We start from the raw sequence: 14,088 nt of genomic DNA, 5'->3' as shown, positions 1-14,088 counted from the left end.
GACAAGGTCGAGGTCAGGGCGGTTTCCGTGGGAAGGCCTTTTCCAGGAACTTATTGTATCGTTTTTAGTAAACATGTTTTTACTAAACATTGTCTTACAGCTGCCTACTCCCAGGCAGAAGGGGAAGTGGGTCTCTGCTCAAGGTCTGGTGTTCCCACAATTCACCCCTTTTTATTTTCAAATGAGGCACTCCTGACTTAGGTCAAGTAGGGTCACCCTCCCTTTCCCGTCTTTGGGGGACCTTGAACCCCTGTCTTAGGTGGGAGGGGTCTTCCCCACAGGTTGCCCGTCGTCGGAGACACCCCAATCTTAAATCATCTGTAACCAACCTTCATGGCTATCGGGATTGCCATGGGCTAAGCTAAGCAATACTTGGTTACGGATCTCTTGCCTCTGGAACAAGGCACGTTTGAGCTCGGCATAAAGCCAGAATGCCTACTGCCACTGCCACCATTTCCAGGACCCCCATTGACATAGCGCCTCTCCATCACCATACCCATCACCAGATCTGGGCCATAACATTCTACCAGCCTTCATCTGTTACAAGAGTAACATGCATGTGATTTTCATTCTGTTACAAGGGTAACCCGCATGTGATTTACATTTACAATTTGATAAAGTTTACAATCGTTTCAAGATCTGCTCAGGAAAGCATTTAGAAAGTGCACTTGCACAGATACATTGGGCACAATCATTGATGTTACACATGTAGCATTATGAAAAATATGAACAGTAGTTGTCGCATTAGGACAAGTTGCATTTCTCCAGAAAAATACACTGGCCTAGTCGTGATTCCAGAAACAGGAACCATCAAGTCTGATATTTCAAGTGACCATGTCCTGTTCAAATACTGAAAAGAGGCTTTTGCCACTCATCATAGTCCATACCAATGTCCAAATGCTTTAAATGGGTCCTTTTTTCTCTGTTGGCTTCATGATGAAAACTCATGGGTCTGGAAGGTTGATGCAGCAGGTCTGTTGAGAAACTGGAAATCTCGAACCGACTGTTTTCTTTCTTTCTTGGGCTCTAGATTCCATGACATCAAGGGTCAGGAACACTGATTTAGGAGATCTCACTCAAACTGGCTTAGGTGGGCTCCCATGGTCTCAGGTCCAGTTTTTCTCTGCTCCATGCATCTCACTAAATGGTCTGACGGCTGCCGAAGCTTTATTCTTTTCCTGCAAGAAAACACAAACATGCCCTCGACCCCAAATTAGGGTCTTCTCCACTGTCTAGTGCATGGATGTCTCCATTTTGACCTGAGCAATAGTTGCTCAAGTTCCATCATGCCAGAATCTGTCTGAATGAAGCTCACTGGCATTCACATTATAAAATTTTTAAATGAAGAGTGTATTATTGGATGAGTCATGTGGGGACTGGGGGCATTATTTCCCCTTTTTTTAAAAAAAATTTTTTTGAACTGTTGAAGCTGGACCATAACAGTAGAAGGATTTGTCTACCCTCCTTGGTTAACTATCTAGGTAAATTGATATTATTACTTAGATTATTTGTAGATTCCCATTAAAAAGGACATATCCATTAAATATTTCCCAAAAACTTCTGAAAATCACTCAAAGATTGTAAACTATACTGTGTCCAAATAACTTTTGAAAATTATTTGAAGTCTGTGAGCAGTCTTTCCCAATCTAACCTGTAGAGCTCTCACTAGCTGACAAGGCCTCATTTGCATCTTAAATTTTTCTGTTAAAACATTAACAGACTGGCTGGATGTTCCTTTTGGCTATATATAAAGCAATCTAGGTAGCTTCTTAACTATTTTTTGAAGGGATTTAAGTATCCTTTTAATCATATAAGCAGTTTACACTCACGCATTCACAATCACATTTCATACATACCGGTGTGGCCACACCATACATTCAGAACATACATGCATCTTTCAGTCATCCTTTTTCCCTAGGTCATGATTAGTCTGTTGCAATGAAGCTTCCTTAATTGAAATCTATGTAAAAGAACAACTCCAGCCAATCCTTGAACTACAAGGGTTAAAAAGTCCTGTATGTTCTTTATCATTCCTCCATTTGAGCTACAGTCATGGGGTATAGCCATACCTACTCCTTGTAATTCTGTAGATGCAAGGTGGAGAGGCCAGGCTTTTGGCCAAAAATTTTTAGAGATGACTCACAAAATAGAACTTAAATGTAAACAAAATTTTTCATTCCATATACCTTTGTCTTTTTCTTTACTTAATACCAGTACCTCTTTACTGTTACAAAAAAAATTTTTTTTTGAGTCAGGGTTTCTCTGTATTGTTTGAGGCTGTCAGTCCAGCCTGGCCTCGAAGAATAGTACTGGACTGTCCCAAGAGTAGTCTGACCGTGCCTGGGGGCAATGGCCCATGCACCCCAGTAGGGAGGGCCTGGATCCCCATTTCCGGTGTTAGGATTGCCCGGGCAGAGGGAGCGAGGTCCAATCCTGCACTCCCCGAGGTGGCTCTAAGGAGGTCTGAGATATGAAGGGGTTGCTCTGGGAGAGAAAATGAGTCCTGCCACTGCCCAGAGCAGGGGTCATTGCCCCGTACACATTGGTTTTGGGGCCCTGGGGCGGGGCCCTCCTCCCGTTTCCCTGATTATTATTAGCAGAAAGGAAATTTCCCTCCCTGTCAGTTTTAGAGTAGCAGTTATTGGCCCAATGATATCCCCTTCGACAACAGGGGCATAAACCAGGTCTCTTGAGACCCGTAGTACTATTTTGAGGGCGCTCTCTACGGAAGTGTCCCTCTCTACCACAGCTGAAACATGTTTTTCTCCCTCCCAGAGTAGGTCTTTCTTTCCCCACTTGGGGCCGAATAGCAGCAGCTAACACTTGGCCCTGGATGAAGTTCCCATCAATGTCCCTACAGATCCGGATATAGTCATTTAGACTTTTATTGCGATAGGGGCGAAGGGCTTCCTTACAGTACTTATTTGCGTTTTCAAATGCCATCTGCTTGATGACTGGCATCGCAGGCCCAATGCCCCCAAATATTCTTTCTGCTACCTGACTGAGACGGTCTACGAAGTCTTGAAAAGGTTCGGAAGGTCCTTGAAGGATTTTGGACAGATGATCCCCTCCTTCCTTGGAAGGCAATGCTTTCCAAGCACCTTGGGCTGCTGCTGCCACTTGGGCATAGACTGCAATGTCATATTGCATTTGTTGCTGAATGGTGGCGTATTGACCACTCCCGGTAAGCATCTCCACATTTCTCTGGGGCTGTCCGGCCTGTGCATTCCTTTGGGCTGTCTGGCTGCATCTTTCCTGAAACTCACCTCTCCAAATCAAATAATCTCCCCCCGACAGAGCTGCTCTGCAAAGCTGCTGCCAATCGCCAGGTGTCAAATTAAGAGACGCAAAAGATTCCATTAAGGAAAGTGTAAAGGGAGCCTGTGCTCCATAATTTAAAGTTGCCTCTTTCAGTTGTTTTATATCTTTGAAACTTAAAGGGTCATGGCGCCGAATGACCTGTCGAGAATTGTTCGGGTCTGGAACTTCCATTACCGGGGCCACCACCGGGCAGCATTGGACCCCTCCTCTGGGTCTTCCCTCCAGGTCCAAGAAGGACTGGGTTATCTCATAGGAGGAGTCCCTTTTTTCAGAGTATGGGGAAGGGTTTCTCTCCCTGTCCTGTCTTTCCTTAATTAGAATCTTTTTTAGTTCTTTTTTAAGGGCCGCGATCTCAGCAAGTAACCGTTCCTTTTCAGACTGTGACGAGTCTGAGTCTGAGCTACTTCCATTTTCTAGGTCTGATAGAGAAGGATATAACCGATTCTGACCGGAGTCCTTCTTTTGGGTCGCGCCCGGAGATGTCTACCCGTTTTTTTGTTGTTACTAAGAGACTCCTCCTCATCCTCACTAACAATGGAGCCTCTAGTTTCAATCACGGTCTCTTCATCATCACTCTCTGCCCCTGAACTCAAGGAGGCTTGAGTCTCAGTCTCTTGTAACTCTAAAAAGCCTCTTTTGTGTCCTGAACTACCTGGTGGTGACGAACCTTATCTGTCAAAAGTGCTCCCCCTCACTAATCTCCATAAGGAGAATGTCGTAGGGGGCAAGGACTCAGATCCCTCTTTTCGTAAAAGTCTATGAAGATCACGGCGAACCTCCTCCCAATCTGGAATATTTAAGCTTCCCCCAGTAATGAACCATGGACTGGCTCGTTCGATGGATTTTAGAAAGCCTTCTAGGGTTTTAGACTTGATTGCAGTCCCATGTTCTTTAAGTAACTTTTTTAGTTGATACTGTAATGATTCTAGCTTCCCAGAACTATTCCCCATAGTTTCTTAACCCCGTCCACTTACCTCGCTTTCACGATCTCAGTGGGACCTCCAATTGTCACGTCTGCTGCGCGGCCTGTGTCCGAGAACGTGCGGAGGGTGTCGGGTATTGAAAACACAGAGACTCGTTCAATGATATAAAGAGAACTTTAAACAGGCTCCAAAAAGGTTCAAGAAAACCTCCTAAGAAAGGCTCCCACCAGAGAAGCTTCTGCTCTCTCCTCTACCCTGGCTGGTTCTGCTCTGACACCAGAGATGGATGTGTGTGGGTTTTGAAGGTGCGGTTAGTCTTTGGACAAGGTCGAGGTCAGGGCGGTTTCCGTGGGAAGGCCTTTTCCAGGAACTTATTGTATCGTTTTTAGTAAACATGTTTTTACTAAACATTGTCTTACAGCTGCCTACTCCCAGGCAGAAGGGGAAGTGGGTCTCTGCTCAAGGTCTGGTGTTCCCACGTTTAGCCTACCGCCCATTTTTATTAGTGTCTCATGGTCACATATCCACATGTGAGTGTTTCTGTTGTCCCTGGCTGCTATCCTACTACAAAGACAAAAGGAAGTAATTACAGCAGAGTCCACACACAGCTTGCTGCCCAAAGTGCCGCAAGGATCATGTACGGAGTTTGCTAACCCAGTTTATAAGCTCGGCTAACCCAGGCTAGCCTTCAGTTCACTGTGTAACCAAGGCTGACCTTGAACTCCTGCTCCACCTGCCTTTACCTCCCAAGTGCCATTATTTCAGGCATGTACCACCATGCCGGATATCTCTATGTCTCTGTACCTTTAGATAAGTTGAATTAGAGTGCTGTGATACCAGCATAAATGCTGTATCTTATTAAGAGGTAATATCAGAGTCATGTCTATAATAACCACACTACATGAAAGTGAACTGCAGGATTGGGGGGCACCGAAGTGTGGGTGCATTGATGCATGTGACTGTGGAGGTGTCGCTCCTCAGAGTCCACACCTTGCTTTTTGAAACTGTGTTTCTCATTGACCCGGAGCCACCAAATTCTAGAGTTTCACCTCTCTTTCCATCCTCAGAAGTGGAATTGAATGCAGGAGCCATCACTCCAAGCTTCTGTACAGAATTCTGGGAATCGACCTCAGGTCGTCATGCTTGTGCAGCAAGCACGTGCCCTACTGAGCCGTCTCTCTACCTGTGAACTGCAGATTTCCACCTCTGTGTTTTCTGCCATTAAATAGCAGACTTTACCCTGTGCCTGATACCTGACGATTCACAGTAAAGCAAGATAATGTCATATGACTGCTTTATTGAAGCTTTAAGATTCATATAGTATAATATAAAAATTCAGAAGCTTAACTATTTGTGAGATAGTCAGAAGAAAATATGATCTCCGGGCCTGGAGAAAAGGCTGTCGGCACAGTGCTTACTGTACAAGCACGAGGACCTGCAGTTTGAATCTGCAGCACCCTGCAAAAACCAAGCAGATGGGCATGTATCTGTAACCCACAAACAAGAGGAGGCAGAGACTCTGAAGGCTCCCTGGAGCTCATTAGCCAGCCAGGCTAGCTGAATTGGTGAGCTCCTGGTTAAAAAAGTAAAATAAGATAAAGAGCAATTGAAGAACACCCTCAATAACAAACTGTGGCCCCACTCATATGGACAGACATGTGCACACATGTCCACACACATGCCCTCACACACAGGAACACACCACAACATATACATACACACCACAACATATACATACACAAAATACACTAGGAAATAAAATGTAACTTATACTTTATGGATATATGAATATATGGATTTATATAGTATTTGTGGTGCTGGAGAGATGGTTCAGCACCTGAGTCAGGAGGCTAAGAGCAGCATTTACCTCTAAGCATTATACATTGTATAGAACCATGGATCACAATCCCTGCCATCTGTCTACCTATCTCTATCATTATGGTGTGTGCTAAATCTAGTTTTCTACTGAAAACCTGGAAAATAAACTAAATTTATAAAGCAGTGAAGAGTATAATGTACTGAATTTATGTTTTCCACTAGTATATAGGTGATTTTGAATGAAATTATTTTAAGCAATCCTTCAAGACAATAATGTATTTTGAGGCTTACTCATGAACACTGTTATGTTTCCTTACCTGGCTGTATGATATTTGCTCTCACTCCTGTCACGGGTGAGACCTGAGAAATGAAACTCGAGCGGGTTCACTGTTGTTTTAATAAATGGTGTTCATGCTAAGCATGTTGACGGAATATTAGAAAAAGGTTTCTGTGGAGTTGAACAACAGGTGACCTCAACATTTTCCATTCTCCTTTTCTTTTGTAGTCTTAAATATTTTAGAGACCCCACCAAAAGAGCATTTTTGTAGAATATTACTTATCTATTTACCTCATTGATTAGGAACAAAAGTATAAAGGTTTAAAACACTAGGATCTACATGCATGCATTCCATTGCCTTCAAAGCAACAACTCTATAACAGCGTTCTACAGCTCACACTTGAGAGTAAAGGCTTATAACCTCTTGTTTTTATTATGAAATAACATGTTTGCCTTTCTATCATCCTTCAAGAACTGCTATTGTAATATATGTGCATATACTCACCTTTGCAAGCCCTCTTGTCAAAATACAGCTCACAGCATCTGAACCAATAAGACAGGGCACTTGTGTGCGCACACCCAGGAGTGGTTCTCTTTTCTTCCACTGCAGCTCTGGGAGTTCCTGAAGCCCAACACACCACTGGAATCTCGAATCTCTAAGCAGTGGTGTGAGATTGGTTTCCAAGGTGATGATCCAAAAACAGATTTTCGAGGAATGGGTCTCCTGGGACTTTATAATTTACAGTGAGTAAACTGAAGAATGATTGAGCATTAGAGCAATGCGCTGATCTGCTGGTGTTGAAATGGCAAAGAAGAATTATCACTTCCAAAAGTCACTTCCCAAAAGATGCCAGGAGAATATTCAAATCCTCTAAGAGGAAACTCAGGTTCATACAAACTTGCCAACACCTTGCCTATATTTCAACAGACTTCGCAGAAAAATTTTAAAGCAGCTCTTAGCTGTGTCTTCTTAATCTTTTATTCAAGCATATGTAAAAGCACTCGCTCATATTGATAGCCTGAATTCAGAAATTGCAACATTTTTAGACAAAAAAACTTAATAAAAATCCTATACTATTTGTCATTTCACCTCTCATATTTCAACATGTACCTCTGAAAATACCAATACTGGTCCTTGAAATGGCTCAGCAGGGAAAATTGCCTGCTGTCACATGCAGTGACTTGGGTTTGAGCCCAGGAACCTACTTAGCAAAAAGCAAGAGCTGACTCTGCTAAGTTGTGCACACCCACATGTGCACAGACATACAAAATAAGCAAATCTAAAAGTAGTTTTGAATTTTCCTGTACCCTCTTAGATTTGTGTAATAAAATATCTAGCCATACATTAGTAATTTTGGTTTTATAATTCAATTTTATTATTGCCCGTGTTAAATGCTCTTTATAAAGTACTTTTAATGTTGTGTAAGTTCTTTGCCAATTCCCCCCAGGGCAGAAATTTCATTTTATTAACATCCCTAAGTTCTGTGAGATGTTATCTGATCATTATGAATTCAAACACAGCAAGACGCATTTGATCTGGGCATTGTGGCTCATACCCGTAATCCTAACTCTTGGAAGACAGAAACAAGGGGATCAGGACTCATTCCTGACTGTATAATGTGGTTAATGCTAACCTGAGCTGCAGGATAGTGTCTTAGACAAAACAGGAAGAAAGGAAGGATGGAAGGGGAAAAGGAAGAGAGAGGGGAGGAGAAAGGAAAAGAGGGAGGAGAAGGGAAGGGAGGGAAAGGGAAGGGAGGGGAGGGGAGGGAAGGAAGGGGAGGGGAAGGGAGGGGGGAGGGGAGGGGAGGGGAGGGGGGAGGGAAGGGAGGAGCCCTAGAGTTCCCTCCCTCCTTTGCCATGTTGCTTCTCTAACCCTTCTGCCTCTAGGGGTCTCCAATCCCGAGCCACCCAACCCCTTGTCTATAATGCTTGATTATATACTTGGCTCTCTGGGTAGTAATGAAGTTTATAATTAAGTTTTCAAGTCCGCTGGCTCTGGAAGAGCGGTGACTTCATGCCAGTGTCTACCTCTGGGTGCCAAGTGGCCTCCCACCAGATGAGGGTGGCTGTCTTGCAGACGATGCAATCATGGTGTTCTTTCCCTTGGCCTGTAGATATTTCGCAGAACGGGACGCCACAGTGGCTCAGCAGGTCCTCTCTGACTCTCTTCATCCAAAATGCAGGTAATTGTTCCAAATGAAAGATGGGTTAGCGGTTTGGGGATCATTAAATATCATTTCCCTCATGGACCTGCAGAGAAATGTTATCAGGAGAGCCTGCTCACTGGGAGCCAAGCGAAAGTGCTCTCGCTAGCCCTTTGGACAGGTGCCAAACAGGAAGGTTAGCATTTCAGATACTCATTGCAGGACTTAGAAAGTAGAGCGGTGTCCTTCAAGCAAGATGTATGTCAAGATGTATGTCTAGGAAAGTTGAAAGGTGAGCATGGAGAGACGGCTATGGAGAAAAGAATTCAGGGACAAAGGAGTGTGGTGTGGCATAAGGAAGAAAGGAAGTCAAGCCCCACAGAAGAAGCTGGACTTTCTAAGCCTTTTTTGTTTTAAAGTTCAAGACCGTATTCGCATTTGCATTTACCTGATTTCTTTCCTTTAACTGAACACATGAAGGGATATCACTAAAGAAGAAATAAGGTATTTTTCTTTGCTTTTGTGTTTTGTTGTTTTTATTCTGTTTTAGAATGAGTAGATTTGTGAAAAACACCTTTAAAGGCAAGCATTCGCCAGCTTTTAATCTTATATGGTTGTTTACTTGTGAGCTGCATTTTCATTTTTATTAGCTAAGAGACAGATTGTTCTAATCTAATGACAGGATCAAGTATTCAGAACTACACCCAGTTTGAGGGAGATTTAATCCCTTCCTCTAAAGAGGTGACCATCTCACACACATGACCAAATCCCCTCAAGGGACATTTTATTTGGGATTTTCTTGCATAGTGAAAATTTGTTCTTCAATTAGTAATTTTTTTGGAGACATATGTTGTTATGTAGCCATGGATGGCTTGGAGCTTACTATATAGACCAGGCTGGCCTCAAACTCACAGTGATCCACCTGCTTCTACCCCCCTAGAGATAAGATTAAAAGCCTGTCCCACCACTTCTGCCCTTGGTTGATATATTTCCAATTTGATTATTATAAATAGTAGTTAATGTGTAAGTTAGTGGCTTTTCTGAGAATTCCTCCTGTTTTACTGTCCTGGTCCCATTAGATTTTTTTTGTCTTCCACCTAATAGCACTTAGTTATTATTGGCTAAATAAACCTAAAGCTTTACTACAGTGGTCTTAAAATTCAGGAAGCAGTTGACTTGGGTTCACTTCACTGATGTTACATGTTACTATTATCCTCCTCCTAGCTCCATGTGGCTAAGGTTCATTAGATTACATTACTTTCCCAAACTTACATTTATGGTCTTTCATGAGATTAAAAATTCATCTTCTTGACTTTTATTTATTTCAAGAAAAAAACTGAAAATCGTCTAGCTCTTTCTTGATAGATTGCATGATCAACCTCAAGCTCTTTTGGCTTTTAAACTGTATCTTCTGGATTGCATGGTTCTGCATTGTGGAACATCCTCTAATTAAAGTTGGCTGAGAGTCTGCGTGTGTTTCTAAGTGGTGTTTCCTGCATCAGAACCAGGAATCATGGATTTTCTGTGATCCTGGGGAAGTGACAATAAGCTTAAAATAGTTCTTGAATGACTGTTGAAGGGAGATTCATTCTGACGGCGAGCCATCCTCAAGCAAAGAGAGGGCAGACAGAGGTTCCGAAGTTGTGGCTCCTTCATCGGCCATCAGAGAGGGCTTGAGGGACTAAGAGGCCTTAAAGAGACTGGCCTTCATGTGTGTGCTGTAAGGAACCTAGTTTGTCCCTCATGCTACAATCCAGTCAAAGAAAAAGAAGCTTTTGTATTCATTTCTTCAAACTGATGTTGAAGGTTACCAAGTTGAATCAAAATGTCTGGAAAACACTAATCTATTTCTTATATGATTGTCTGAAAGAGGTATATTTTGACCAATTATGGTATCATCATAGCTTCTATCAGATCCTACACATTTCAGAAATTCAACAGTGAGATGTGAACATGTGTGCTAAGGACACGTTCCCAGCTCTTCTTCAGCAAGCATGATGCATTGTTACTTTTGTTCAGGACCATTCACAGGGTCCCGAAGAAACTTGAGGGATAAAGGTAGACGCAGTTTTAAGAGGAGAATGATGCCTGTTGACTCTTGCTTGTTTACTTGGGGACCATCTTTTTTTCTATTTTTTTATTTAAATTAGAAACAAACTTTTTTATGTGTCAGTCCCAGTTACTTCTCCCTTCCCTCCTCTCCTGCACCCCACTAACCCCCTATCCCATCCCCTTTCTGCTTCCCAGGGAGGGTGAGGCCTTTCATGGGGGATCTTCAAAACCTGTCATATCATTTGGAGCAGGGCCTAGGCCCTTCCCCATGTGTCTAGGCTGAGAGAGTATCCCTCTTTGTGGAATGGGCTCCCAAAGTTATCAAATGAGTAGAAGCTACTTAGCCTTTTATTATATTTCAAATACAAAGATTTCATTTAACAAATATAGACACAATATTTCACTTAATAAATACAGATATACTGTGGACTTTTCAAAGATTTGTTGAAGATAAAATGGATACTTACAAAATTTTTAAATTTCACATGCAATTCAACTCATTTTGAAGATGAATCTTTTAGAGGCAAAACTCTCCTGGTGCCTCTTTAGCTTACTTTGTTGGTTAGAAATTGAACTTTAAAAATAGGTGGGATATTTTACCATGAATTCCAGCAGGTACTTGGCATCAGTCATTCACAAAGTACATTTGTGTAAATATCCATTATGTACTGCATTTCTGTGATTGTGTGCTGTGGTAGTACATGAGTGTTTGTAGTGTGTCATCTGCCATCTATTCTAGAAAATTCTCCTTTTTCCTGCTTAGATGGATTTAAATTTGTATGTAGCTCCAATGCTAAAGTTTGTTTGTTTTTTTAGACAAGGTCTTACTATGTAACCCAGGCTGGTCTAGAACTCAAAATCTTCCTGCGTTGGCTTATGTTAGCACTGTTACCTGTATGTATATGTACACTATCTAACACTAATCAGTTTGGATATATATATATATAATCAACTCTAGTAGCAACAATACAAGTGTGGATGATGGGATTCCAGGTGTGTGCCATCATGCTTATACTACTGCCTTTAGTAGTAATATATTCAGACTGACTAGTGTAATAATAGAGTTACATATATCTCCACATGTAGTTAATTGTTTAATATGAGCATACAAAGAGAGCAAAAACATATTAAACATTCGACGTTCGTTTATTTATTCATTCTTTCTTTCAGCAAATTCAGCAAAGCAGAATGGGAAAAGAAAAGGATGGATAAAGCAATTGGGTAAGTGTGGGATCATACATGAAGGTTGTCAGCCGTGACCCAGCAAAACCCACATAGCTCACCACCATCTGTAACTTCAGTTCCAGGACATTCAATGCCCCTTTTTATGCCTCCATGTGTACCAGGCACTCACACAGTACAAAGATATACATGTGGACAATACTCGTAAATAATTAAATAAAATTTAAAAACTGTTTTGAATGTTTACATTATTACCCTGATAACATGTGTTAGTAGGTAAAGAACTTGCCACTGAGCCTGATGACCTGATTTGATCCCCAGAACCCATGTGCAGAAGGAAATAATGCTCCAATTGTCTATGAAATCCACACACGCATGTTGTGGCACAGACACACACACAAATAAACAAACAAACAAATTAATATGTTCTTAATTAACTGTTCCATTCAAAATTATTTCTTTGCTGGATTTATAAGAACAGAGAGAATTTAAGAATTCTGTTTCCTTTTCTGTAGAAGATGGACATAAAATACACTTTGTGGTAATACCTTAAATCTTTCTTACATAAAATTTAAATTTAGAAAAATGCAGGAATGTAGACCAGAACTCAGTCCATCAGCCTATCCTATTGTCTTTGCACACCCATAGTAAGGACTCACAGCCTTTCAGCCTAAGTGTTCTCCATGCATCCCTGTGCACCTACACTAAACGAGGCTTGTTCTACACACGTTTCTTGCTTTAAAGTCTCTAGAAACACAATTTCAGTTAGCTACAAATTTACCATAATTTAGTTAACACAAAAATTACCATAATTAATTTCTCTAGGAATATTCTTAGTATATTTGAGTGGTTTCTGCCTTGCCATGATAAATATTCTTATGTATAAAGCTTTGTCCACTTCGGACACTGACCTACAGTATGTTTGGGAGTAGAGTTGCCCAGTCAAAGCATGTGAACTCTCAGTTCTCTCAGCACGCGATATCAAAACCTTGTGCTAGATTTAGAGGACAAAACGTCGATAAAGCAGCGATGGACAGATGGTTTGCCATCCTAGTGGTTTAATAGGAATTTAGAGCTCAGGTTTTTGAAGTGCCTGTAACCAGTATTGCAACACTTTCGGGTTTTGTGGGTCCTACTTGCAGGTACTCCTTTGCAATTGTGGGCATCAACATCACCGATCTGGCATATAATCTGCTCGTGAGTGGTGCTCTGAAAACTCATTTCTACAACATCGCCCCTGAAGCACCAACACTGTCTCACTTCCAACAAGCGTTCTGTAAGTGTCCTGTTGTTTAATGATCAGTATGGATTTCTGTAGCGCAGACAAGAGTCAACGCTGAGAAATCACTGTGGTGACGCTACACTGGTCCCTTGGAAGGAGTTCCATTGCATGTATCTTCATTGTCTGATTATTTTATCATTTAAATACTTACACTTATATCTCTGGGTTTCGTGGATTTTTCTCAGCTCTTATGTGATATGCAATGTGTCAACTTCAGGTCTGATTTTGTTCATCTCCTTCTGATCTAGCACAGCTTAACACTGAGGAATACAACTATAAAGACAGCCTGAGTTGGCTGCCAGGTCCTATGTTTTGACAGAAATGAAATTCACAAGAAGATTAGAAAGTAAGGTTGAAAGACTTGCCTAGAAAGTAGATCAAAAGGGTATTGATGAAAAGCAAAAAAATAAAGGTTGAAACGTGAAAAAGGCCATTGTGGGAAGTCTCCCATCTGAGGAGGGGGATGTCACAAAAAGGAGAAACTCAGGGAAAGGAAGCAAATCTATAAATCCAGAAAAAATCAAGCCACCAAGATGGCTGTGTGGGTGAAGGCTCTTGCTGCCAAGCCAAACTTGAAGATCTGAGTTTGATCCCCAAGACCTGCATGATGGAAGGCTGGGACCAACTTCTACAAGTTGTCCTCTGACCTCTCACGCATTCTCTCTCTCTCTCTCTCTCTCTCTCTCTCTCTCTCTCTCTCTCTCTCTCTCTCTCTCTCTCTCTCTCTCTCTCTCTCTCTGTCTCTTTCTCTCTCCCTCTCTGTCTCTCTCTCTCAGACACACACACACACACACACACACACACACACACACACACACACACACACAAGCTAATAAGTCTGCCAAACCAAAGTCTACATCACTGTGAGATACTATGGCACTATGAAGAGATGATCCTGAAATTTTCTAAAACTGTCTGTCACTCAAAAACTTCAGAATCAAAACTACACTGGATTTCTCCGGAGCAGCCTTTTATTCTAAAACACAATGGATAATGATGACAAAAACTTAGATGGCATAAAGGGAATATGATTTACAATTTCAAATTATATTCCCAGTCTAACTTATCAATTGAGTATTATCAAAA

General features: G+C 41.7%; 1 protein-coding gene across 3 annotated transcripts in view; it reads left to right on the top strand.

Moving 5' to 3' along the window:
* Positions 1-14,088, top strand: part of Elmod1 (ELMO domain containing 1) — a 62,740-nt gene that overhangs the window by 43,448 nt on the left and 5,204 nt on the right. For 2 of the 3 annotated variants that reach the window (XM_013112996.3, XM_040729919.1), the window contains exons 7-11: positions 6,950-7,083; positions 8,457-8,525; positions 8,967-8,990; positions 11,709-11,759; positions 12,863-12,996. In XM_013112996.3, coding sequence (XP_012968450.1) covers positions 6,950-7,083; positions 8,457-8,525; positions 8,967-8,990; positions 11,709-11,759; positions 12,863-12,996 — 412 coding nt within the window. The remainder of the gene's footprint in view (positions 1-6,949; positions 7,084-8,456; positions 8,526-8,966; positions 8,991-11,708; positions 11,760-12,862; positions 12,997-14,088) is intronic. The other variant, XM_005069545.4, reaches the window with a different exon arrangement.

The sequence above is a fragment of the Mesocricetus auratus genome, unplaced genomic scaffold (assembly GCF_017639785.1).
Source record: "Mesocricetus auratus isolate SY011 unplaced genomic scaffold, BCM_Maur_2.0 Super-Scaffold_100022, whole genome shotgun sequence".
Taxonomy (NCBI): Eukaryota; Metazoa; Chordata; class Mammalia; order Rodentia; family Cricetidae; genus Mesocricetus; species Mesocricetus auratus.
This window is presented reverse-complemented; position numbering and strand designations above follow the sequence as displayed.